The sequence below is a fragment of the Dermacentor variabilis genome, chromosome 3 (assembly GCF_050947875.1).
Source record: "Dermacentor variabilis isolate Ectoservices chromosome 3, ASM5094787v1, whole genome shotgun sequence".
In the NCBI taxonomy this organism is placed as follows: domain Eukaryota; kingdom Metazoa; phylum Arthropoda; class Arachnida; order Ixodida; family Ixodidae; genus Dermacentor; species Dermacentor variabilis.
Window position 1 is genome coordinate 184,426,545 of NC_134570.1, and position 26,186 is coordinate 184,452,730.

Sequence of the window (26,186 nt, forward strand, 5' to 3'; positions counted from 1 at the left end):
CATCTGTACATACTACAGATAGGCAACATTCGAAAGTTGAGTCTCTGGACTACATACGTTGCAGCGGCTATTATGATTCCAGCCATAGTTTTATCACAGCGTATAATTTTCTCTCGAAAATCGAGCTTATTTTTTTGTTACTTCTATAGGCTTCCGTTGCAGAATCTTTAACCACTGTGGGAACAAACTTGTAAGTTTCCACAGCATGATCACTGCATTTCTCTCGTGTGGATTCTCCTCTAGAACATGTCTGTCGCCTGTCTTTTTCGATAATCGACCTGCACTTTTATTAATTCGCGAAAAATCCACTAGTTCCATTGAAAATGGGCTAGCTTCACTCCAGGGCCAATTGGATCGCTAGTTCGTACGTGTCCAGAAAGCTTGATATGTGAGACGGAGAAAACACATAAGTACACTTACTTCTACCGCGGTGGAGTAGACGGCGAATATGTAACGACGGAAGTATGTGTCGGAAAACGGTATTTTTGGACACGTCAAATAGGGTTCCTGTGCTGCGTCTTGCGCCACCATTTTGCGGACGGGAAGATATTCGCAACACAATCGGTAACTGCCAACCCTTCGGTATACAGTGGCTTATATACGTTATCGTCACTCGCTCACTATCATGTTGGAAGGAAAGAGCAATCTTTCGAATGGCTCTACGCATTTTCGCATTCCCTGATTCGCCAACGGTAGCTTTTCATCGCATTTCGTATCTACCAGCAACTCGATAGACTAAGCGCGTTCTAGATCGACATCACTGAAACGCGCTGTGCGCAACAGAGCCGAAAACAAACTGCGGAGTGACTCGTGCTCATTTCGCTTTGTCAATCGTCACACTGCATCCGCGAAGGAAATGTGTTTCTATCTGTCTTGCGATAACGTCCGAACGCGAATCTCCTTTCTTAAAACATGGAGAGCTCTTCCACTCTGTGAATATGGATGACCAGCGCAGCTGTATATAACTATAAAGAAAATAAAACAAAACAACAAAATAATACAACACAAATATGCACGTTGTTTATTTGTATTTGCTTTTACTTTGTGACCGCAGTAACTATGGCTTTATAATCGCTATGATAGACGGTCATGGGCTCTGTGTGAACACTGGAGATGGTCTTAGTGAACGTAAGGTATGTGCACAACCGATGGCTTGTCGTCAAAACATTTGTCTTGGTCCAAGTTTGAAGGCTGATCCTTTCCAGGAGAAACGCCAAGAACCACTTTCCGTCGAAACGAAACACATCGAAGTTAAGGTCATCTACAATGACCATGGGATTGGGGTCCGCCGGAAAGAACCACCTAAATGCGTCGATCATAAAGTCTTCAAGATCCATCTTTGACGTTCTGGGATGAACGTACATGGTGGCGACAACGATTCCGTCACCAGTTCATACGGCGCACGCGTCGGCCCATTCCACGGCAAGGCTCACACGCGTCGTCGGTAACGCATAAGGCACCATGGCCATGCTGTCACTGTTTTCGTAGATCGCAAGGCATCAAACCATCATACATGACCACTATTGACACATCTGTCGTCAAACACAGCTGGGGCACGCGCTGATACGATTTTGCCTTATGCTTAAGCTATTTAGGCGCTACAGACGCCGCCATTGTTCTTTTTTTTTTGCTTATGCACAGCACGAAACGCTGTAAACTAGCCTAAGACAGCTCCGCTGTAAAGCAGTGCTTCATGTCGCCTATATTGTTCTTTAAGTTCGACAATTTCTATGATCTTAGCATGTGCACAGCTGGCAAATGAAGTGCAACTTTGCTCGTCTAGAGCGCGTTCATCGCAACCGCGACTGAAGACCTGTGGTCACCCAGGCGCACGGCGCACACAGGTGAAGCGATCGTGGGTAGGGTAGCAGACGACGCACAGAATGCGCCGCCCCTGCACTATTGCGCGCGTGCGCTTGTTTTTCGCCACGTTCTGTACAAGACGCTACACGAGCATGAGCCACGCGCTCGCGTGTTCCCTCTAACAGTCGGTCGACCTGTACAAGTATATGCTGTGACGTCACCCCTAGTGACCCGTGACTTCAAGAATTATTCAATCCAACATCTGTTATCAGAGTAGCGTGTTGCTTCAATAGACCAAATAAATATTAAGGAAATGAATGCCTGCGTCTTCTGTTTCACTTCGCACGCCCGCAAGAGAAATGTACTTCGGCTTCGTCTACTTGTTGCCCCGTGTTTCAGTAGCTCGTGCAAACTAAGAAACTATGTAATTTGCATAATAATCACGTAATGTGTATTGTATAAAGGTGTTCCAGCAAGCGATCCTGCTCTCTCATCCGCTTGCGCCTGCGTCAGAGTTCTGGCAGCAATTATACCGCTAGTCGGGTGCTTTTGTACACAGCACCAAAATTATGCGCTCTGCGAAACGAGAGAGCTCGCGCGCGAGAACATCAGCGGAAGTGCGCCACGCTGCAAGAAAGCGAAAGAAAGGAAGGTAGGGCCCGTGACGTATGCGTCACGCGATCCGACTCCCGCTACGGTATGGGAGAACGCGAGGAAGGAATTTCGCTTGCGGTGGCTAGACGGAGTACGTTGGACAGAGTGAATGTTGACAATGACGCTCGACTCCTCAAAACGTAGGTTCGCGGCAATAAAATATTTGAATATCAGCTATAAGGAAAACAATATAAAAAATTCTTGCAGTAGAACGCGTCCTAGAGAGCACCTAACAACTTCCAGCGTATAGCGAAAATTTGCCATGCAGCCTGGAGAGGGGCCCTTTAAAACTGTTGTTGATATGGTTGTTCTAAATCTGCAAGCAGTGGCAATGAAATATTGTGAACAATTTTTACCGACAGAGCACGTCTGCAGCTTACTCGACAAGCTTACGCTATTCTGTGATTGCAAACCACTAATGGCAGCTGTGAAAACCAGAACGCTCTCCTGACTCTGGCAGTGACTACTAAGCTAAGCGCGAGGGTGATTCATCTTGTCACACAGGCGGAAGGAAATAGTGCATAGCTAGCCATCCCGGCCGCATACCCTACGTGAAGGTGCAACCTCAAAGCAGATGCAGGATCAGAAACGTTGAACGGGCACATTCTTAGCTGGGCACGAAAAAAATTATCAGAAAGCGCTTCCATACCAACATATCTGAGCCTATGTGTAGCAATTTTCGTGCATAAGTTTGAGTCTCACCAAAAACACTGAAACATCTTAACGAAGAAGCCACACACAAATATATATATATATATATATATATATATATATATATATATATATATATATATTGTGGGGCCATAAATTAGTCGTTATTGTGGCGCAAGCAATCAAAGGAAACGGGAAAAGGCCACAACATCAGAAAAATATTCTATTGAAAGCGACGAAATATTGCAATCGCAAACCACGATCACCGTCAGTCCAGATCAAGCACGTTTTGTGGTACATCATTGTCTTTCGCAAGAACAAAGCCTGGTTCTGTAGCATATAAAATAATTATAACACTTTTGCAAACAGAATCAAACAAATACATCGAAAAGTTAATTTTCAGCTCACGTAATGAGGACTCAGTTCTTTCACTTGTCACTGGATTATTGCACATAATGCCTCAGATATATGCTTAACGCCCGAATGTGTTTCGAACTCTCACCTAGGCTCATCATTGACTGGGCCTGGGCATGGCCGCGGCTTTCAGGAGCTTGGCCTAGGCCACAAAGTGTCATGCCTACCTTGTACCTCACGCCAGTAGATAGACCAGAGTGTTTACAAGGAAGCGCGAGAGAGGAGCCCGACTGTAGCGTGACGCGTTTATCAGCGTTAGCACGCAGCAGTGCGCACTACATTTTGGAGGTCTCGCTCAGACATTGCGTCGGAATCGCTTCGGGAGGAGTCGCTCAGAAAGAGAGAAAGGGAAAGACACGAAGAGGGAAACTTTGGCTGGTGAGCCATGGACGTGCCCGACGGGCTACCATACACTTAGGGAGGGGGAAAAGGGAGGAACAGATAAGGAGAGAAAACAAAAATAAAAACTTGGAGGACGCTTAAGCTTCGCCTTCAAGAGTGGAACGCGATAGCGTTATCGCACCCCGTTCGCACCGCCCACTCATTCGCTCGGCATACTATTGAGTCACACAAAGACGAAACGTGCGCCTGAGCAAGCGGAGCGAACGAAAGAACTCGGTGTCTTGGAGGGAGAAACGATCTACTCGAGCTAAATGTCATGATCGGCACGGACAACCGGGCCGCGATGCGCCATGAAGGCGGACGCGATCATGGGGCTGACGCTTCGATGAGATCGTCCTCTACCTCGCTTGGGAACACCACGCAGACGTATGACTCCTCGCCAGCAGCACGGCACACATCGCAGGGGATGCTTTCCCATGAGACGTGCTAAAGCGCAGCGATCACGTCACAGGCGTCCCGCATCGGACGCTGCACCTAGGAATCGCGCTGTGAGCGGAAAGAGGAGCCGCGTCACCTAAACATGATGGTTCGAGTGACGCACACTGGAAGTCGGAAGGAGAGAAAGCGAGAAAACTTATTAAACGCAAGGGTATTAGGACATCCTCGCACCGGTCATCGTGCGGCCCCAATGCGCTCAAACGAGACGAAGGGGAGAAGCAGGTGAGTGGCGCGCCACCTGTTGGGGCAGCGCCGTACATTGCAAGGAGGCGGTCTTCTGTGTTTGCCGCAAGATGGCTCTGCGTGTGCGCCAAGCGTAGTAGAAATGTAGCGGAAACGTACTTCGCAACGCGTTTAACTGCGACTTCTGTAATTTACATGCTCATAATTACCTATATACACCGCAGTACAACTTTCGACAGCATGTTTCTAAGGCAACACCACATTCACTAGAAGCGCTTTTGTCCCGCTTTCAAGCATCGAACATTTGTTGTTTGATATAGGAGTACAAAGCAGGCAATAAATAGAAAAAGCTCATGGCTGAGTGGTAGCGTCTCCGTCTCACACTCCAGAGACCCTGGTTCGATTCCTAGCAAGCCCTTCTTGCAAGTTCTTTTTATTTATTAATTGCCTTCCGCTATTTTTGGTCACGGCCAACGCCGACGACACCGGCTTTTCTGCGACACGAGCTCCTTAACGCTGTCGCGTTTATAGTCAGTGATTCACCGTCAGTCGCAGACGAATATCGACTGTCATGCACGTTCATGCAATCTAATGTCCTTCATGAAGCGCAGAAGTGCTTGTGTGGCCTTTGCCTGCAAGAATGCATAGGCCATGGTCCAAGGACCTTTTTATTTCAGAGCGCACTATTATCTACGAGGTTGAGTTTTGCTTGTAAAATATGTCATTAGGTCTCAAAGAATGAACAGTGGCACAGATGGCGCTGTAGAGGGTCATCGCACCCACACAAATTGCGTGCCGCACTGTTGGCCATTCCTATTAGAAATGAATAGGAATTTGTAAATGCGACGCCCAACCGCTTTGGTTAGTTTTAGTCTCTCTCTCACTCTCTGAGACGAATGACGTGAGAGCAACCTTCGGTCGCTGGGAAAGCGTGCGATTGTTTTGTCCCTGTGGTAGATTCAGCACGATTTTTTGTTAGTAGTGTATGTCTGAGCCTCCGTATGGAGTGCAAGTTTTAGGGTCGCCACATGACTAATGCGGAAGTTAGAGGCACAAGACAGCTCGCTTTGACAGTTTCAATGGGAACGACGCTGTCTAAGAACAATATCAGAAATGCGATAGGATTTTAGAGGGAAAAAAAGAATACTGTTTATTTTGAGTCTATCGCCGTGACGCGTTCCGAGAAGACCTCGTGAAAGCATAACGACGTCACTTGAACAGAACAAACTCAATCTTATGTCGCGCGAAGGACGGGCAAGTGTCGCATTCGGCGTCAGTATCACGTCCTCTGGCGTTTAAATTCGGAAGAACTCTCTAAATGTTGGCAGGATGTGGCAGCGGTGTGCATAAGGCGCCTTCGAGAACTTTCCTAAAGACAACCACCGCATGCTACGCTGATTTCATTTAGATTTTTTCGGAGAGCAGTAGCTCGTCTCAGGCTTGTGCTGATAGGGGCTGGGACCACGGCGACCTGGCCGTATATGGTGGGCCAGATCCCGGAGAGTGACAGCAGGTGCTCTCACTACATACAAAACGCCTGTGCTGATCAGAACCTCTTGCTGCGGGCTAGACCTCGTGTACAATGGAACCGGCACAATGACATGAGTATGCTACTAACGACAATTAGGCCAATGGTGCTTCACTCATGGCTAAATCATCCAGATGGCCAAGAAATCCAAGAAACTTTCTTCGAAACCGTTCCTGTCTTTGTGTGCAGGAGCGGATGAGCGGAAGATATCTAGCACAGCTATGCTTCACGCCTAAATCCCCTTGCCCTTTAATCGATGTGGTCATACCAAGAGATCATCGTATCCATAAGGAAAAATTACCATATTAAGGAAGCAAGTTTCGAACGTTCTAGCATTTCTTTCATCAAGGACTCTCTAAACAGGAACATTATTTTCAATGCATTATATAGGCCGCTATACTTTATGCCTCCGCTTGCATTTGTACAATTTATTGGGCTCTTTAGAATCGCGTGTGTGTCACGCGAACTTTTTCTATTTGGAGTATTGTACAAGTATTAAGTTTTACAGACGCTGTATTTAGCAATGCCTGGAGAACGGTCACTACATGAAAAAATAGCAATATAACTGGCCTGGTTGAAATTTCGAAGTAAAATTATGCTACACTAGTCCTATATATGATCTTGACACTGAGCATAGCTATGCGAAAGTAGAACTATCTAATGTTCTTTTGCCAACTATACTCAAAATACCTCTGTTTCATAAAAGCTTGGTTTCGATTGCGCACCACGTCGCAGAAATGGTTTGGCCAACAAAATTCGTTAACCTACGCACGCGTTCTGACACGCCTACGCATATTATGCACTACAGAGTTGCGCTGAGTAACATTACTTTAAAAGCTGGACTTTTGGCAAGAATACTGATAACTACTGGCTGGAATGAAATAATCTGGCGAGGAAGTTTAATGGCTTTCGCCTTGCACCACTGAGTTCGAGGTCGTGGAGTAGATTCAGGTCTCGGCGAGTGCGTTTCAACCGGGCGAAATACAAGAACGCTCGGGCACATAAATATAGGTGCATGCGCATTGAAAAACCCTAGGTGGTGAAAATTAATTGGGAGCTTTCCCCAACTGCGTGCCTAATACTAGGACCATGGTAATCATGGGACGATAATTTTATTTTGCTGGAATCGAGAGAGAGAGAGAGCAAAGGGGAAAGGCAGGGAGGTTAACCAGAGTGGAAGATCCGGGTTGCTACCCTACGCTGGGGAAAGAGCGGAGGGGAAGGTAAAGTGATAACAAAGTAGAGATAAAGGAAGAAAGGAGCACAGACATACAATCACAGTTGGTCACTGTCGCCGCACACTGTTACCGCACAGCACAGTAGCACTTGCAGCACTATGAACATCTGTTCCTGCTACAGCCGCTTGTCCCATTCTGTAGCCCTTAAATACTGCAACAGTGCTCTCGTCGCCCTCTGCTGCGATGGCTTGTGATGACGGCATTTTAATATAACTTCCTCTGTTAGATGTCTTTAGTCAAAGCGCCCTATCGCGTTTGCGAGCGATCATCTCTGTAAATTACAGCGAGGACAGTCCCCCAAAAGGTGCTGAAGAGTCTCCTCGTTAGCACAGTTATCACACGAGGCGTCGTCGGCCAATCCAATTTTGAAAGCAAAAGACTTCGTGAACGCCACCCCTAGCCATATTCGACAAAGCAGGGTAGCTTCGCGACGGCAGAGTCCAGCTAAAATGCAAAGGCGTAGAGAAGAGTCTAGGTTGTGCAGCCAGTTGTTTTGAAAACTTCCTGCATTCCACAATGAAAACGGGATATCTCGGCTGAGCACTCGAAGTTTTTTTTTGCGGCATCTGTCCTTGATAATGGTATCGGCTCCTCTTCGTCGCCTTGAAGAGCCGACTGAGCAGCATTATCGGCGTGTTTGTTTCCCATGACGCCGCAGTGACTTGGAAGCCACTGAAATGTCACGTGGTGTCCTTTCTCAGTCAAGGTATGGATTAGTTATCTAATCTCGTATACCAGCTGTTCGTGTGATCCACGCCGCAGCGCTGATAGCAAACACTGCAGTGCTGACTTTGAGTGATTGAATATTGACCATCTGCGAGGTTGTTCTTGGCTGACGAGACGAAGTGCAGCCCGAAGAGCTACAAGTTCCGCAGCCATCGGTGTCGTTGGGTGACATGTCTTGAAACTGATGGTGGTGACTTTCGCTGGGAAAGCCATGGCTCCAGAGGAACACTGTCGAGTTGCCGATCAATCAGTATAAGTATGTACGTGGTCGGCGTACCTCTCGTGCAAAAGGAGCAGAGTTTTTTGTTTAAGAGCAGGTGACGACAGCTCAGATTTTTTCCTGATTCCTGGTATGGGGAGGTGCACTGCAGGTCGAGCCGCACACCATGGAGGAATCAATGGTTTACTTGCGGAGGTGAAGACTGATGGAAGGCAGGTGTAATAATCCGAAGTCATGGTACAGAATGATTCCGGTGGCCTTTCTAACGGTAGTGTTGCGAGATGGTCGGAACGGGCATGGGCAACGTGCCTAATGTGCACTCTCAACACTTCCACCACAATGTGTGTTTGTATGGGTTGGACCCGGGCGATTGGAATAGTCGCCACTGTCGATGTGCATTTTGGCAAACCAAGACAAACCCTGAGAGCCCGAGCTTGAATAGCCTGTAGAGCACGAAGATTTTTCTGACAAGTGTTGGTCAGTACGGGTAAACTGTATCTCAAGAAGCCCATAAAAAGTGCCCTGTACAATTCCAACATTGCATGCACTGACATTCCCCCAAGTCTTTCCGCCCCGAAACTTGAAAAGCAGGGAAATTCCTGTCAGACGCTGTTTCAATGAGAGAGAGTTCCATGAGAGATCTCTCTCAATGATTATTCCAAGTAATCTGTGAGTTTTCTCGTAAGAAATTATCTGGCCATTTATTGAGATGGCGTAGGGTGCCATTGGTTTGCGAGTGAATGACATCAGTGCACATTTGTCTAACGAAATTTCAAGACCTTGGTTGCGGTGGTATATAGCTGTCAGAGTAGCAGCTTTTTGAAGTCTTGCACGTATCTGAGGATGTATCACACCTGAAGTTCATATACATATGTCGTCTACGTACATTGACATCTTGATCGCTGCTGGCAGATGGTCAACGAGACCAATGAGTGTGAGGTTAAATAGGGTAGGGCCTAGTACACCGCCTTGAGGAACACCTCGGTAGGTGTAGTGTCGTGGGGTCTTATCATCGCCGGTACACACAAAGAAAGATCTCATAAAAACGTACTGAGAAATCCATTGGAAAACTCGACCATCTAGGCCAACCATCTCAAGAGCATCGAGGATAGCCTCGTTAGATACGTTATCGTATGCCCCCTTGGCATCCAAGAACAAAGCTGCAGATAATCTTTTGCGTGACTTTTGATGCTGGACAAAATTTGGTGGAACAAAATCACACAGAAATGTTCCCGAAAAGAGATACCGCGAAGCACGTTGTGGCGAAAGAAATAAAGGCGCATGGCGTGCTCATTCGTGTCGCCACAACTAGAAAGATCCGCAGAGTTGCCAAACTTGAGCTTATATGTATAGCAATGGTTACGATTAGAGCACATTTTTAGGTATCTTGGATTCGCCGACTGAAAATTGGTCACGGTATGTTTGCGGGTCCGTACATCGTCGTAACGGGTAGCATGTGTCATCGCTGTTGTAGTGACGTTGAATAAATATATAACGTTTCGAGAATGCTGTTGAGGACCGCAGTATAAGGCTTCACTTACACCTGTGAGGAAAATGCCAGACCACGCATGTCTGAATTCTCCACGAGTACCTGATGTTGACTGATCGTTAGCGCGGTTCTTACAGTGGTCATTACCGTGGCTTCTTTTATGGAGCACGAATTCTGACAAGGCCTTTCACGGTTTCATATTGTGTACACTACGTCATTTGACAGTTTTCACAATCCATTGCCCTCAGAATAAACTAATGATCATTCGCGATGACACTGATCTCATAATAATAAGCTTGCAAATACACACGTCCCAGCAAGATAGCTCGCAAAGCGGCGTTCTTCATCACGTCAAACTAATAACTTGTCGACTTCTACGTGCATCTAATATAAGGTAACGCAATAGCGTAGGTGACTCCACGCAGATACTAACGTTTCGTACGTCATCGATGTGAAGGTCAACGTTGCATTCTTGAGTATTCCCAGTTGTTACTGAAAAAAAGAAAGGAGAATTTGCGAACATAAGCATCGAAGGCATCCGCGACTACAGTATACTCTGTTGGTACCGTTCTTATGGCTAATTACACGTGCTGGAAGATATATTTTAATTCTTATCGATCATGACACGACGTTTGAGCTTACGCTTATACTTGCGTCCAATAGGTCCACTTTTAGCCTTAATGCAACTGCTCCTCTTTAAGTGAGGCTTCATAATTTATCAATGTTTCCCACTATGTACATAAGAAGCAGTTTATTTATTCCTGCGTGGATTATTGCGACAGCATGGCAGCCACGTCAGCAGAAGCGCGGCGACGGGACCAGCAGTGTTCGTCACAAGGTACGCACAACGTAACGTCGTGGGCGTGACTGCGACCAAAGGTCATGGGTTAGTGTGCCTTAATTAACTCTAGAATAACTGTGCGTTAATTATTTATGCCTAATAACAGCAAATGTCATCGGTTCGTTCCTTTTTCAAATCCAGTTCGTTCCTTTCTCAAATTTATATTACCATTTATGCTGCCTACCAACCCCAAAAAGGTTAGGAAAACTACTAGCTTTGCACGTAAGTTTACTCTAGGAAGAAAATGATCTCATTCCGGAGCATAATCTTAGCGGCACCCTTAATATATTTTTCTGCTGAGTTTTTAGTAAAAGCTTGACGTCGTACTACCAAATTTCCCTAAGTTAGACTGTCCAACTTTGAAAGGCACGTTGTCCATCCTGATGGTTTTATGAAAGTGTTGGGCTCATTGAAAGTCACATATTCGTGTGGTACTGTGGTCTAAACTCGAAAGTTCTAAAAATACTAAGAACATTCTTAGCATCATTCTGTGCCATCTTTTTCAATGATCCGTATCATCAGGTATGCTTCCTGAAGACTGTAAAATCGGTAAGATCGCCCCAATCCCCCTGAAATGGTTAATCTTCTTCATAAAGCAAGCACTACCACTACATTTCTGTCACAAGCATCAGCTAGAAATTATTAGAACATGACATTTATTCGCACATCGTTAAAATTCTTGTTTCTGTCATCTTTTTTCCTCCTAACCTGCATGGCTTCTTAAAAGGACATCCTTGTGATTCCCAACTGTCTCTTTTTATTGCCAACCTTAGCTCTAACCTTGACCCACACATTGCTGTAGCAAGAGCTACAGCTAACTGTAATAAGTAAGAGCTAACTGTACCTACTACTAGATTTTGAGGAAGCTTTCAATAAGGTACCGCTTAAAAGATTGCTAATGAAGCTTTCGCGCCTAAACGTTATTCCCTTAGTACTGGAATGGCTTCGATATTTTCAGACTAACGGAAAAGAATTCGCCCATGCTGACAAATACTCTTCTTCTCTGTCTTCCGTTACCTGAGGTGTTCCCCAAGGCACTATTCTCCTACCTTTGCTTTTCCTGATTTGCATCATTTACATTTACTGTATCTGATTTACATCAGATACAGTAACCAGCCCCAAGGCTGGTTACTGTATCTTAAGAGGAAGCTTTAGCTCGGGTGCTCCTATCTATATACAAGTAAAAGGACAATTCGTTTTGCTCGGCAACCACTGCATCAAATTCGACGAGGTTTGGTGCATTTAAAAGAAAAATTTAAAACCTAGTGACTGTTAGTTTCGAATTTTTGAGTTATGTCGTCAATATTTTATTAAAAATTGGCAAAAATCAAAAATTTTCGGAAAACGAAACTATCAAGTTTGCAACACTGTAACTCAACAGCGAAAACTGATAATATAATTCTGTGAATTTCATCTAATAGTACATCAAAAGCGGACAAAATTGATGTTACACGTGAAAATTAAGAAATTTAGTAATATGGAAATACAGCTTTTGCAGAATCCTTGTAACCAACGTAACAATTTCACCTAAAACCTAAAATGACATATCGAGTTTGTTTGCTTTGAACGATATAATGGATGCCGTTTACAGAACCGCGATAGCTGTTCCTGATGGAGAGCTATGAATTTGTGAACTTCGTGCTGGTATTTTTTTTCAAACGGTTGAATATTTGAAAATCGTTTTAAGAAAATTCAGCATATAAATCGAAGTTCCGCTGATAACAGTCACTACAATTTAACTTTCTCTCTCAAATGCATCAAATTTCATTAAAATCAGTCCAGGGTTTATCTCAGAAAAACGTTCTTGCGTTTTACATGTATTTGAATAGGCGGCGTCGGAGTCTGGCCCGAGTTAAAGCTCCCTCTTAACGTTGTATCTTAAAGCGACACTAAAGTGAAAAATGATTTCTTCTGCATCAGTAAATTACCGTTCTAAGACACCATAAACGCCACTCTTGCAACGCTAAGACGTTTGGTAAGCCAGAAAAAGCGCAAGCACGAAATACGGGTGGTGACGACTACTTAATTTCCCGCACCTGGGGGCTGCGACATCTTGGATTTTGATGGCATCTTCTAGGGCCTACTAATTATATATAACGGTACAAAATGACTACATTGTGTTCTAAACGTACCAAATAATTAAACATGGCAAGTTTCGGGAACCTTTATTCAGCCAGCGCGGCCCAAATGCGAAAACATACTTTGGAATCCCTGACCTTATGCTGACGCACCGGCGCTGGGGTTTCAGCGCGAAATTCAAATACTGATACTTGGACCTTCATTTTCTCATCTAATAATCAAACTATTTTTTGAAATGACTGCCTGCAGGGTTCTCAAACAATGCTCCAATAGTCTACACTGATTTTTTGTTTTGCTTTAGTGTCCCTTTGATGTATCTTAATGATGACAAGAGATCGAACGCGTCCGATATCTTGTCATCGCAGGCAGGCGCACATCCGTTATAAATATTGCCGCAGGTCACAAAGCACAGGGGCAATTATTGCGGCAAGTAGCAGCACTGCGTCGTACTCGAAAAGGACATGCAGGATGCAGGACTGCACAACAGAACGTCTTTGTCTTCTTTTTTTAGCGTGCTCGTACTCTCGAACAGTCCGGTCGTCGTTTTTGTCGTCGCCAGGCTGTAGGTGGTACAAACAGTGACGCGGCATTACCCTCCCTTCAGAGTGGGCATCATCCCGATGCTCATCAAATGGCAGTCGTTAGACTCGACAAACAGCTTGTCGGTGTCCACATCATTCAGAAAAATACTGGTCTACGCGCACCGTGTGCACTACCTACCGCACCTGTTGACGACACCCGGCCTAGCAGGAGCCGTCACGGACGACCTCGTTATTCACGTCGCTAATACGGCGCACAGACTTGTATGGTCCGAAGTATCCGCTTAGAAGTTTCTCAGAGAGGCCTCGGTGTCGTGCCGTATACAAAACCCGGGCCCTTTCCCCAGGTATATGAGCGACGAATTGGTGGCAGAGATTGTATCATCAGGCGTCACGTTTTTGCTGTGCAGTTATTCTGAGGCGCGCGAGAAGCCGTGCTTCCTCGGCGCGCTCAGGTAATTCTGCGGCGGCTGCGTCTGAATAATTGCAGCCATGAGGCAGCAGAGCATCAAGCATCTTAGCGTCTTCTCGACCATGGATAAAATGAAATTGCGTCGTTTCCTGGCGCGCCGTATTATATGCGAATGTAACGTAGGGTAACATTTAGTCCCACTTCTCTGTGCTCCACATTGACGTACATGCAAAGGATGTCTGCGATACTCACGTTGAGCCGTTCTGTAAGCCCATTCGTTTATGGGTGATAGGCTGTTGCTTTCCTATGCGCTGTGCCACTTAGCGGGAGTACACTGCACAAAAGTTCAGCTGTGAATGCCGGTCCTTTGTCGGTTATGACGACCGCCGGAGCACCGAGTCTTGGAACAGTGTTCTCGATCATTCTCGTTCTGGTTCTCGACCGACCATTGTATATGTAACGACTGCTCCCCCCCCTTATGTAATGCCCTGAGCCAAGGACCTTTAAGGGTAAATAAATGATGATTAAATGATGATGATAACGAATCGTGCTGCTTCAGCTGCAGTGCCGCTAGGAATCGCCTTAGTGTCCGTGTATCGGGTGACGTAGTCTGTCGCAACTATGATCCATCTGCTTCCGTTCTCAGATGTTGAAAAGGGGCCAAGAAGGTTTATTTCCATGTGAGCAAGCGGCATTTCCGGTAATGAAATGGGTTGTTTAGCCCGACGGGTTTAGTCGGTGGTACTTTGTGTCACTGGCACTCAAGGCAAGTTCTAGCGTAATCTTTCACCTCTGCTGCGAACCCTGGCCAGTTGCATCTTTCTTTTATTCGTTCCAATGTTGGCGTGTACCCGAGCTGGCAGGAAGTGGCTTCGACAGGGCAGGCTTGCAAGATTTCGTGGCGGAGATTTCTGGAACAATTAGCAGATAGCTCTTTCCTGTTGAAGAGACGTCCTTCCTGTAGAGAATTCCATTAAGTGAAGAGAATGAAGGTACACTCCTTGAAAATAATCTCGACACATTCGTAGCTTGCCCTTTCAAGAACTCTGAGTGAGTAGAGCTGCCGGTTTTCTTCCTGTTGCCGAACGATCGCGGCTGCATCAGCAAGTCCTAAAAAAGCCTGCGCAAGTAGTGACGCGGCAATATGTTCTTTTCCGCAGTCTCCTCCATTTCCACCTGTAAGTACCTGGCCTTAACGCATAACCTGACTTGGTCTTTACATATAAGAAGCATTACTGATGATGCTAATCATGCCCTTTGCTTTTTAAGTCGAAATCTCTATTTTGCTACCCCTTCCAACAAATTTTAGCTTGCCAAATTTTTGTCCGAACTAAATTAGAATTCACTTCAGCCGTATGGGACCTTCTTCACTCTACCTGCTCTCTAACTCTAGAAGTACAAAAACGCGCTGTCCGTTTCATTTATTCCGACTACTCACAGTATACTAGTGCATGTGCCCCAAAATCCCGAGCCTCCTTACGAAATCATGAATCACGACGTAAAGTGTTTCGATTGTACCTTTTGCATAAGTTTTATCATTCACCTTTAGCAGCATCAGTGATCTCACCAGTCCATCACACCTCCAGTCAAATTGACCGTCAGAAAACCGTCTACTCTCCCACAGCAAAAACTTCTGCTCATCTTTGATCATTCTTTGTCATGTCATCCCGAGACTAGAACAACCTCATCCGATTCAAGAACATTATTGAGGCCAATATCTTATGATTTTCATACCCATCCCTCATGTAATACCCAGTACCCGCGGCCTTTGAGGTAAAACAAATAAATAGGTTCAATTCCGAACAAAGGCTGAGCGTTCGACTTCTGCGAAAGGTCGGGGGTTCGAGTACCTTAATTAACTACGCCTTCGATAACACAAAAGACCGTGCGTTCGAGTCCCACCAATGGTCGTGCGTTCGAGTACCTGAATTAACTCTATGTTAATTAACCATGTCCGCATTAGCTTCGCATTATTAACACCAAAGGTTGTGGGTTCGACTCCCACCAAAGCTTGAGGGTTCGTGACCTTTTTGTACGAAATTTTGGTCACGCCGCCAAAGCAAGATTTTCCGCTCCGTAGAGGATTTATTACTTTTGCATTAAAATCCTTAGGCCGAATCCTCTGTTATATCATCTCTCAGCAAAAGACCGGGCCATTACCCACCTCAGTATGTCCCAGCAGTTCCTTCTACCACACTAGCTCTAACAGGTGATATGCCAGGCAATGCTTAATAATTTCGCAGATATCCCTGCTAAGCTAGCTTCATGCGACAGTATTCTTGTGGTAAAGACACGTTGAGGAAACACAAGGCTCGCGAACAGGCAATAGGTAACTACGATATCAACGCTAGGAATCGAAGCAATCATAGACTAGAAAATTTACTGAATAGACTACAATTCTAAATATGAATTCCTTCTTCTGGAATCGAAATAATTGGAAGCGGGCCTGGAAAAGCCCTCAATGAGGAACAAGAAATAAAATAGATTTCGTACGCTGTGCCGACCCCGCCAGTGTATAGGATGCAGAAGTTTCACGTATGGTAACGGGCAGTGATCCTAGTTTAGTGAGGCCTATAATTGCTCTAAATTTGAAAAGAAAATAAGGAAAATTGGTGAAGACAATAAGGCCAACCGGAAGCGGTCTGGGGAACAGCAGGTGAGTTCGGCTTAGCGGTGAAGAAGAAATGTGCGGCTTTAAACTAGCAAGCAAACATAAAATCGTGGCAATGAATGGGAGCGTAACTATAGACTCATTTCATACCTGCAATATAAATTTGAGGTAATGCACTTAGACAACTAAGAGATAAGCTCTCCCAAGAAAATCACTGAATAAGGAAATGAAAAAGCATATATGTGTCTAATTCAAGAATTCAAATAAAAGTGGCGCAATTGTCTAAGTTCGTAAACAAGAGGAAACTGTAATCAAATTGATGACAATTGAAAGACTGAGTAAACACTAAAACAATGGTGCAGCACGAAATGAGCGAGAAAGGAACTTTGCATTCGATGGAGCACGATGTATGTAATGAAAGGTAAGCACGGCAATGTCATCAGCAATTTTTGGGGATATAATAAAGGCAGCAGAGTAATGCTGCACTGAACTGTACAGTTCCCTCAGTAGCCACGTAACCTTGATTCTGATTTCACGATACAAATTCTAACCTAGGCGTAAGTATTCAACTTACGCCTAGGTTGCGCTCACCCGAACAAGAGAAACAAGTACACGTGTCAATGACCCCCTCTCAAGAAGCATCTACCCGATGCTAAAAACATAACCGGAAAGCGAAACACAAAAGGATGCTTAATAAACAAAATGAATAAATAACAAAGAAACATAGTCTAAAATAAACACAGTAAAAAAAAGAAACCTATGAAAAGTCCAAAAGTTCGTTAGCACTGGGAGAACAGCTTAACTCGCACAAAACGGATTCTTTCAGGTCATGAGCTGTTCCGCGGTGATTGTGAAATGCCGCCTGGCATAACATCGCACTCGAGTGCGCCAATGCATCCAACGATCTTGTAGGGTTCGAAATAGCGGCTTAAAGTTTCTCGCTAAGTTCTCGTCGGCGTATTGTGGTCCAAAACCAAACACCTGCGCCGGCATGGTACTCGACGTAGAGTCATCGAAGGGTGTAGTGTAGGCGATATGTACTCTCCTCATTTTTGATCCGCACGCGGGCGAGCTGTCGGGCTTCTTCAGCGCGCAGGAGATAGACGGCGACGTTATCATGCAAGTACGTTAACGACGTTAACACGTAGGTTAACGTACGTTAACAGGTACGTTAACGACGTAGAGGTAGAACACCCGCCTCGCGTGCAAGAGGTCCGTGGTTCGAATCCCGGTGCCGGCAATTTTCCACCGGATTTAAAAAAAAAATCCGCGTGTTGATAAAATTGCATACACAGGTCTGGAGTGTGGCCTGATCCCGATGACCAGAACCGGTAACGCACTCCCTCACCAGAGCAGGATTGGCCACCCTGGTGCAGTACTTGGCTACAACCTCCTATATGAACACAACAATCAAACCCCGGCCCTGAGTCCCCAGCAGCTACGAAGCAACTGACCACGGTGGCGGTCAGACCTGCGACGCAGCTGAGGGTGCTAAGAATCACTGGCTCCGGACAGGCTGCCATTGGAATATGAACCTCGCAACGTTTAACGCTAGAACGTTATCTAGTGAGGCAAGTCTAGCAGTGCTATTGGAGGAATTAGAGGGCAGTAAATGGTATCTAATAGGGCTCAGTGAAGTTAGGAGGCCAAAAGAAGCATATGCCGTGCTAAAAAGCAGGCACGTCCTGTGCTACCGGGGCCTAGCGGAGAGACGAGAACTAGGAGTCGGATTCCTGATTAATAAGAACATAGCTGGTAAAATACAGGAATTCTATAGCATTAACGAGAGGGTGCCAGGTCTTGTTGTGAAACTTTATAAGAGGTACAAAATGAAGGTTGTACAGGTCTACGCCCCTACATCGAGTCATGATGACCAGGAAGTCGAAAGCTTCTATGAAGACGTGGAATCGGCGATGGGTAGAGTGAAAACAAAATACACTATACCAATGGGCGACTTTAAAGCCAAGGTAGGCAAGAAGCAGGCTGGAGACAAGGCAGTGGGGGAATATGGTATAGGCACTAGGAATAGCAGGAGAGAGTTATTAGTAGAGCTTGCGGAACAGAATATTATGCGGATAATGAATACGTTCTTCCGCAAGCGGGATAGCCGAAAGTGGACGTGGAGGAGCCTGAACGGCGACACTAGAAATGAAATGGACTTCATACTCTGCGCTAACCCTGGCATCATACAAGATGTGGATGTACTCGGCAAGTTGCGCTGCAGTGACCACAGGATGGTAAGAACTCGAATTAACCCAGACCTGAGGAGGGAACGGAAGAAACTGGTACATAAGAAGCCGGTCAATGAGTTAGCGGTAAGAGGTAAAATAGGGGAATTCCAGATCAAGCTACAGAACAGGTATTCGGCTTTAACTCAGGAAGAGGACCTTATCGTTGAAGCAATGAACGACATTCTTGTGAGCATCATTAAGGAGCGTGCAATGGAAGTCGGTGGTAACTCCATCAGGCAGGATACCAGTAAACTATCGCAGGAGATGAAAGATCTGATCAAGAAACTCCAGTCTATGAAAACCTCTAACCCTACAGCTACAATAGAACTGGAAGAACTTTCGAAGTTAATCAACAAGCGTAAGAGAGCTGACATAAGGAAGTATAATATGGACAGAATTGAACATGCTCTCAGGAATGGAGGAAGCCTAAAAGCGGTGAATTGGAAACTAGATGTATGCGTTATGAGACAAAGCCGGCAATATCATTACTAATATGGATGAGATAGTTCAAGTGGCTGAGGAGTTCTATAGAGATTTATACAGTGCCAGTGGCACCCACGACGATAGTGGAAGAGAAAATAGTCTAGAGGAATTCGAAATCCCACAGGTAACGCCGGAAGAAGTAAAGAGAGCCTTGGGAGATATGCAAAGGGGGAAGGCAGCTGGGGAGGATGAGGTAACAGCAGATTTGTTGAAGGATGGTGGACACATTGTTCTAGAGAAACTGGCCACACCTTATACACAATGCCTCATGACCTCGAGTGTACAGGAATCTTGGAAGAATGCTAACATAATCCTAATCCATTATTAATGGGATGCCAAAGACTTGAAAAATTATAGACCGATCAGCCTACTGTCAGTTGCCTACAAACTATTTACTAAGGTAATCGCAAATAGAATCAGGAACACCTTAGACTTCTGTCAAGCAAAGGACCAGGCAGGATTCCGTCAAGGCTACTCAACAATAGACGATATTCACACTATCAATCAGGTGATAGAGAAATGTGCGGAATATAACCAACCCTTATATATAGCTTTCATTGGTTACGAAAAAGCGTTTGATTCTGTCGAAACCTCAGCAGTCATGGAGGCATTGCGGAATCAGGGTGTAGATGAGCCATATGCAAAGATACTGAAACATATCTATAGCGGCTCCACAGCAACCGTAGTCCTCCATAAAGAAAGCAACAAAATCCCAATAAAGAAAGGCGTCATGCAGGGGGATACGATCTCTCCAATGATACTCACAGCGTGTTTACATAAGGGCTTCAGAGACCTGGATTGGGAAGAATTGGGGATAAAAGTTAATGGAGAATAGTAACTTGCGATTCGCTGATGATATTGCCTTGCTTAGTAACTCAGGGGACCAATTGCAATGCATGCTCACTGACCAGGAGAGGCAAAGCAGAAGGGTGGGTCTAAAAATTAATCTGCAGAAAACTAAACTAATGTTTAACAGTCTCGGAAGAGGACAGCAATTTACAATAGGTAGCGAGGCACTGGAAGTGGTAAGCGAATACATCTACTTAGGGCAGGAAGTGACGGCGGATCCGGATCATCATACGGAAATAATCAGAAGAATAAAAATGGGCTGGGGTGCGTTTGGCAGGCATTCACAGATCATGAACTGTAGGTTGTCGTTATCCCTCAAGAGAAAAGTGCATAATAGCTGGGTCTTACCAATACTCATCTACAGGACAGAAACCTGGAGGCTTACGAAAAGGGTTCTACTCAAATTGAGGACGACGCAACGAGCTATGGAAAGAAGAATGATAGGTGTAACGTTATGCGATAAGAAAAGAGCAGATTGGCTGAGGGAACAAACGCGAGTTAATGACACCTTAGTTGAAATCAAGAAAAAGAAGTGGGCATGGGCAGGACATGTAATGAGGAGGGAAGATAACCGATGGTCATTAAGGGTTACGAACTGGATTCCAAGGGAAGGGGAGCGTAGCAGGGCGCGGCAGAAAGTTAGGTGGGCGGATGAGATTAAGAAGGCTGCCGCTAAGGAATGGGCAAAATATTCCGGGTATAAGTATGCATGGCACGCGAATGGGCATGTGCTTGTACGCAAAGAAAATGGTGCCCAGGCTGTAGTCATTAAGCACGAGGATGAGCTTTCGACTCTTACTTAGTATTCCTTGCTAATGTTCCTTGCTGTTGATCTTATTTCTTTTTCAGCACCATGAATCACTTGGGGTCGGTTTCTGAACAAGAATGGTTTGCGCACATAGAAGCTGAACAAAAGGGAATTAGTTGTGTTCATATTAACGCTCAATCCGTTTCTAGCAAAATAGAAGAACTGGAAAGCTTTTTTGTGGGGATGGATAAGCTGTGTGACGTTGTTATGATAAGCGAAACCTGGTATACGAATGACAGTCACATTTTAGAACTTCCGCACATGAAAACATTTTACCTTTATAGGTTAACAACACGCGGGGGTGGTGTCTGCCTATTAATGTCTGACCTTATACCTTGTGATATACTTCCTAATTTTTCGCGTACAACGAGTGATTACGAAGTGCTATGGGTTCAGTCAGAGAAAGAGCTTTTTGCTGTATGCTACCGCCCTCCTGATGGTGTTCTTGCCCATTTCCTTGAATTTTTTGATGATCGGTTATCTTTTGCTAATGAAAACCGCCTAAACATAATTATTGGAGGAGATTGTAATGTAAACATTGGCGCGGATACAGTACGCCGGTCCGATTTTGAAAGGGTATTCATTTCAAATGGTTGTTTAAATACAATTCACTCCAGCACTAGAATAACAGAAAATACGGAAACTACGTTTGATTTGTTTATAACGAATTACTCTCCTCAGTGTATCGTAAGTGCTGTTTTCAGTAGTGCTATAAGTGACCATATGCCTATTTGCATGTTTGTCAAAACTAGAATAGCTAGCACCTCGCACAGAGACACAAGCGGAACCTTCCAGAAAGTAACCAAGGATGCCCTAACGTCTTTTCAAACAGAGCTGAAACAAATTTACTGGGATGACGTTTTACAGGAACATGATGCTGAATCAGCGTACAATATTTTTCTTACCAGGTTTGTTACCGTGTATAAAAAGAATTTTGTTTACCAAGGTAACAGGAGAAAAAAATGCCTCAGAAAGCCATTTTTAACGAGTGCTCTTTGTAAAAGAATGAAGAAGCGTGACAAAGTATATGCTAAATTCATCAAAACCCGAGAGCCTCTGGATTTAAAAACATTTAAAATGTTTCGTAACAAATTAAGCAAAGAGCTACGGAAAGCACGTGATGCTTATTATCTGCAGATGTTTTCGTCTTGTATGAATGACTCGAAACTATGGAATAGACTAAATGCTCTTATGAACAGAAATCAGAGGAGTGATCCAATTGAACAAATTAGTTTAAACGGTAGATTGTTGGTAAAGGAGGATTTGGCAAACGCTTTCAATGATTAATTTGTACACAGAGACGTTGACCTCAATCATGCCATGCCGCACTATGTGCACATTACTCCAAACGCAAACACAATATTTTTTCAGCCACTCATGCCTTCGGATGTATGTTCTATGTACCTAAGACTCAAGACATCTCGCAGCTGCGATGCCGATGGTCTTGAGATTCTACCTATAAAATTTGTTATATATGATATAGCCCCTATTTTGACACATATTTATAACTTGTGCATTTCCACAGGCATATTTCCAGAAAATATGACGGTTGCTAAGGTAGTAGTATTATTTAAAAAGGGTAATAAATTAGATATAAAAAATTATCGCCCGATCTCGATCCTCCCTGTTTTTTCAAAAGGTCTTGAAAAAATTATCCTAAGTCAGTTGTCTTCGTTCTGTGAAAAGTACAAGATAACTTCAAATGCTCAATACGGTTTTTGTAAAAACAGGTCGACTGAATTAGCTCTTCTCGATCAAAAGGAATTTATATTGCAGAACTTCGAACATAAGCTATTAACAATAGGCATATTTGTCGACTTTACACAGGCGTTTGATCATATTATTCACAACATTTTATTCTACAAACTAGAGAAATATGGGATTAGAGGCATTCCACTTCAATTATTAAAATCTTATCTTAATAACAGACGCCAGTTTGTTTCTGTAGGCGACAATACATCGGTAACGAAAGAAATACTTTGTGGCGTCCCACAGGGTAGCATTTTGGGCCCGTTGCTGTTTAACTTATATGCTAAAGATATTACTTCCATGTACGAAAAGGCGAAATTTATAATTTACGCAGATGACACAAGTGTTTTCATCTCGTCCGGTTCTTGTACCAATTTAATTAGCATGGCAAATGACTTCTTGCGCAGCCTATCCTATTGGTGCACTGAGAACTGTCTAAAAGTAAATACGGCGAAAACAAAGGCCGTAATTATTCATACCAAAGGCATGAGTCTTCTTCCTCCAGGTCTAACATTAGCGTATAGATCCACAAATATAGAACTCACTCTTTCTGCAAAGGTGTTAGGGGTACACTTCACGAGTACCATGCAATGGGACGACCATGTAAGCTTTGTACTCCAAAAACTTAGCCGCATAACAGGTGTTTTAAATCGCTACAGATATGCTTTACCCGTCTCTGTAAAATTATTAATTGATAATGCCTTATTCGTGTCTCACATACATTATGGGCATCTTGTATGGGGCACTACAACTGAATGTAACTTGAGTAAATTATTTCGTATGCAGAAGAAACTAATACGTGTCATCGCTAATGTACCGTTTGCCGCCAATACTGAAAACCTGTTCAAGAAATACAACATTGCGACAGCCCATAACATCTATACCTGCAGACTATTACGCGAGTATTACTTTAATACCAAACTTAACAATACTTTACTTGTAGAACTTGCAAATCTATCCGTCAATTCATACCGTTATTCAACTCGTACACCTGAAGTCTGGAAGGTTCCGCGCTCTAGAACTAACTACGGTTGTGAAATGTTGTGTAAGAACCTTCCAAGATTACTGAATTTATACGACAGAGCAGGCTTCAATTTACAGGATTTATCACTGTCAGAATTTAAAACTCTATTGCTTTCACTTTAGAGCACGTTTGTTAATGATTAATAATGTGTGTTATGTTCCTCTTTTTTTGTCTATGTTACCAAGTGTATATCATTTATTTATTTCAATGCCGCAGTGTATTTTGCATTGTCATTGTGGAAATATTTCACTGTTCTTTCATATATTGTATAACAGCAATGTTTTATGGTCACTAGATAAATGTAATTTATATGGCACTTGATGTGTTACCCCATGCAGACATATTGTACCTATGGGGGTGAGGTTACCTCAAGCCGCGTCTGTGCGGCTTTTTTCCCTCATCCACCTCCATTTACCACTCCTCTGTACATGTGTGTGTGTAAATGGAAATTAATAAATCAAATCAAAGAAAATCAAAGTTTGCAGGGACGACATGGCCACAATTAGTACATGACCGTGGTTGTTAAAGTATGGGAGACGCCTTTGCCCTGCAGTGGGCGTAACCAGGCTTATGATGATGATGATGATGATGATGTGCGGCAGCATTGCGTCGGGAGTCGTCTTCGGGTTCTTGAGGTAAACCGGTTAAAAACAGGATCTCTGTTGTTTTTTGTACCACCGTGCTGTAATCGAAGGTTATGTACGGCCGGACGGCATCCCAAGTCTTGTGTTCGACGTCGAGGTACATTGCTAGCATATAGACGAGGGCCTTGTTGAGGCACTCCGTAAGCCTATTCGTCTGCGGCTGTTAGGCAGTTGTACTCCTGTGGCTTGTCTGGCTGTATTGCAGAATGGCTTGCATGAGCCCCGCTGTAAAGACCGTTCCTCTGTAGGTGATGTGAACTTCTGGTGCGTTATGTCGCAGGAGGATGTTCTCGAACAATTTCGCCATTTCAGCTGCGCTACCATTTGGCAGAGCTTTTGTTTCAGCGAAGCTGGTGGGGTAGTCCGTCGCCACGACGATCCTCTTATTTTAGGATGTTGAGGTCGAAAATGGTCCCAACAAATCCATCTGGTTCTGCTAAAAAGGTCGGCAAGGAGGCTCGATCGGGTGTCGTAATCCCGCTGGCCTTGTCGGTGGTGTCCTGCGTCACTGACAGCCTCTGTATGTCTTGACGTAACAGGCAATGTCGGTGACCAGACGCGGCCAGTAATATTTTTCCTGCATCCTCGACAACGTCCACGAGCATCTGAGGTGCCCAGCGGTCGGATCGCCATGTAGGACGTGCCGTACTTCTGGATACAGCGCTGAGGGATTAACAGCAAGGTAGTTTGCGCGGACTGGTGAAAAGTTCTTGATGAGTAGGCTGTTTTGAAGCGAGAATGAAGAGAATCACCGCGTAAATGCACAAGGGACAACGTCGGCACTCCCTTCCAAATACTCGACGAGGCCTCTTAGCTCAAGGTCTGCTCCTTGCTGTTCAGAGGAGTCTTCGGCGCTTATTATTACAAAAAAGGTTCCCTCATCCTCGTCATTCTGCGACGGCGGGTCAATGCCAGCGCGTAATAGGTAATCGGCTGCAGAGTTTTTTCGTTCGGACTTGTGCATTACAGTGACGTCATATTCTTGAAGTCTGATGCCCCGCCGTGCCAGCCACCCTGAAGGGTCCTTTAATTTCGCTATCTAACACAATGCGTCATGGTCGCTGACGACTTTCAATGGCCTGCCATATAGGTAACGGCCTAATTTTGTTGTAAGCCAAATGATGGCGAGGCATTCCTTTTCGGTCATATAATAATTGCCTTCCGCTTTTGACAGCGACTGGCTAGCGTAAGCTATTACCCGTTTAAGTCCTTCTTTTCACTGGACTAGGACGGCACCGAAAGGTAGGGCACTTGCGTATGTGTAGGTTTCCGTATTGGCGTCTTCGTCCAATTGCGCAAGTAACGGGGGCTACTGCGTGCGTGGTTTCAGGTATTCAAATGCGTTGACCTGTGGCGTTTCCAACTTGAACTCGACATCACATTTAGTTAGATGTGTCAGCGGCTCAGCGATGCGTGAAAAGTCCTCGACAAAGCGCCTGTAGTAGGCACCGGTGCCAAGGGATCTACGCACTGCCTTCTTGTCGCTGGGCTGCGGGAACTTTGCAGTGGCAGCTGTCTTCTGCGGGTCGGGGTGAGCTCCAGTTTTGCGGATAACGTGGCCTAGGAACAGAAGCCCATCGTAAGTGAAGCGGCACTTTTCGGCTTCAGAGGGAGCCTTGATGATTTTATGGCGTCTAGTACTGTCACAAGCCGTCTAAGGTGATCGTCGAAATTTCCGACAAAGGCAACGACGTCATGCAAGCAAACAACACAGGAATGCCACTTCAACACTCCTAAAACCGTATCCATCGTGATCTGAAAGGTTGCAGGCCGCGCACAGTCCAAATGGCATAGCCTTGAACTCATAGAGGCCGTCAGGCGTGATGAAGGCGGTCTTTTTTCGATCTATCTCGTCAAGTTCTATTTCCTAGTATCCAGACTTGAGGACCATCAACGACAAGTATTTAGCGTTGCAGAGCCGATCCAATGCATCATCTATCCGTGGCAGGGTGCATACGTCCTTCTTCGTGAACTTGTTCAGTCCACAATAATAGACGCAGAAACGTAGGGTTCCGTGCTTTTCCTTCACCAAGAATACAGGTGAGGCCCATGGTCATATCGACAGCTGGATGATGTCGTCGTGCTGCATTTCGTCGATTTGCTGCCTAATAGCTTGACGTTCTCTCGTCGAAACTTGATAAGGGTTCTGGCGGAGTGGTCGAGCGCACTC

The 26,186-nt window shown here is 44.8% G+C and overlaps 1 protein-coding gene across 1 annotated transcript in view; it reads right to left on the reverse strand.

The window, feature by feature from the left end:
- LOC142574357 (uncharacterized) overlaps positions 1-26,186 on the reverse strand; it is a 96,444-nt gene that overhangs the window by 44,591 nt on the left and 25,667 nt on the right. The window contains exon 3 of the mRNA XM_075683462.1: positions 10,180-10,238. Coding sequence (XP_075539577.1) covers positions 10,180-10,238 — 59 coding nt within the window. The remainder of the gene's footprint in view (positions 1-10,179; positions 10,239-26,186) is intronic.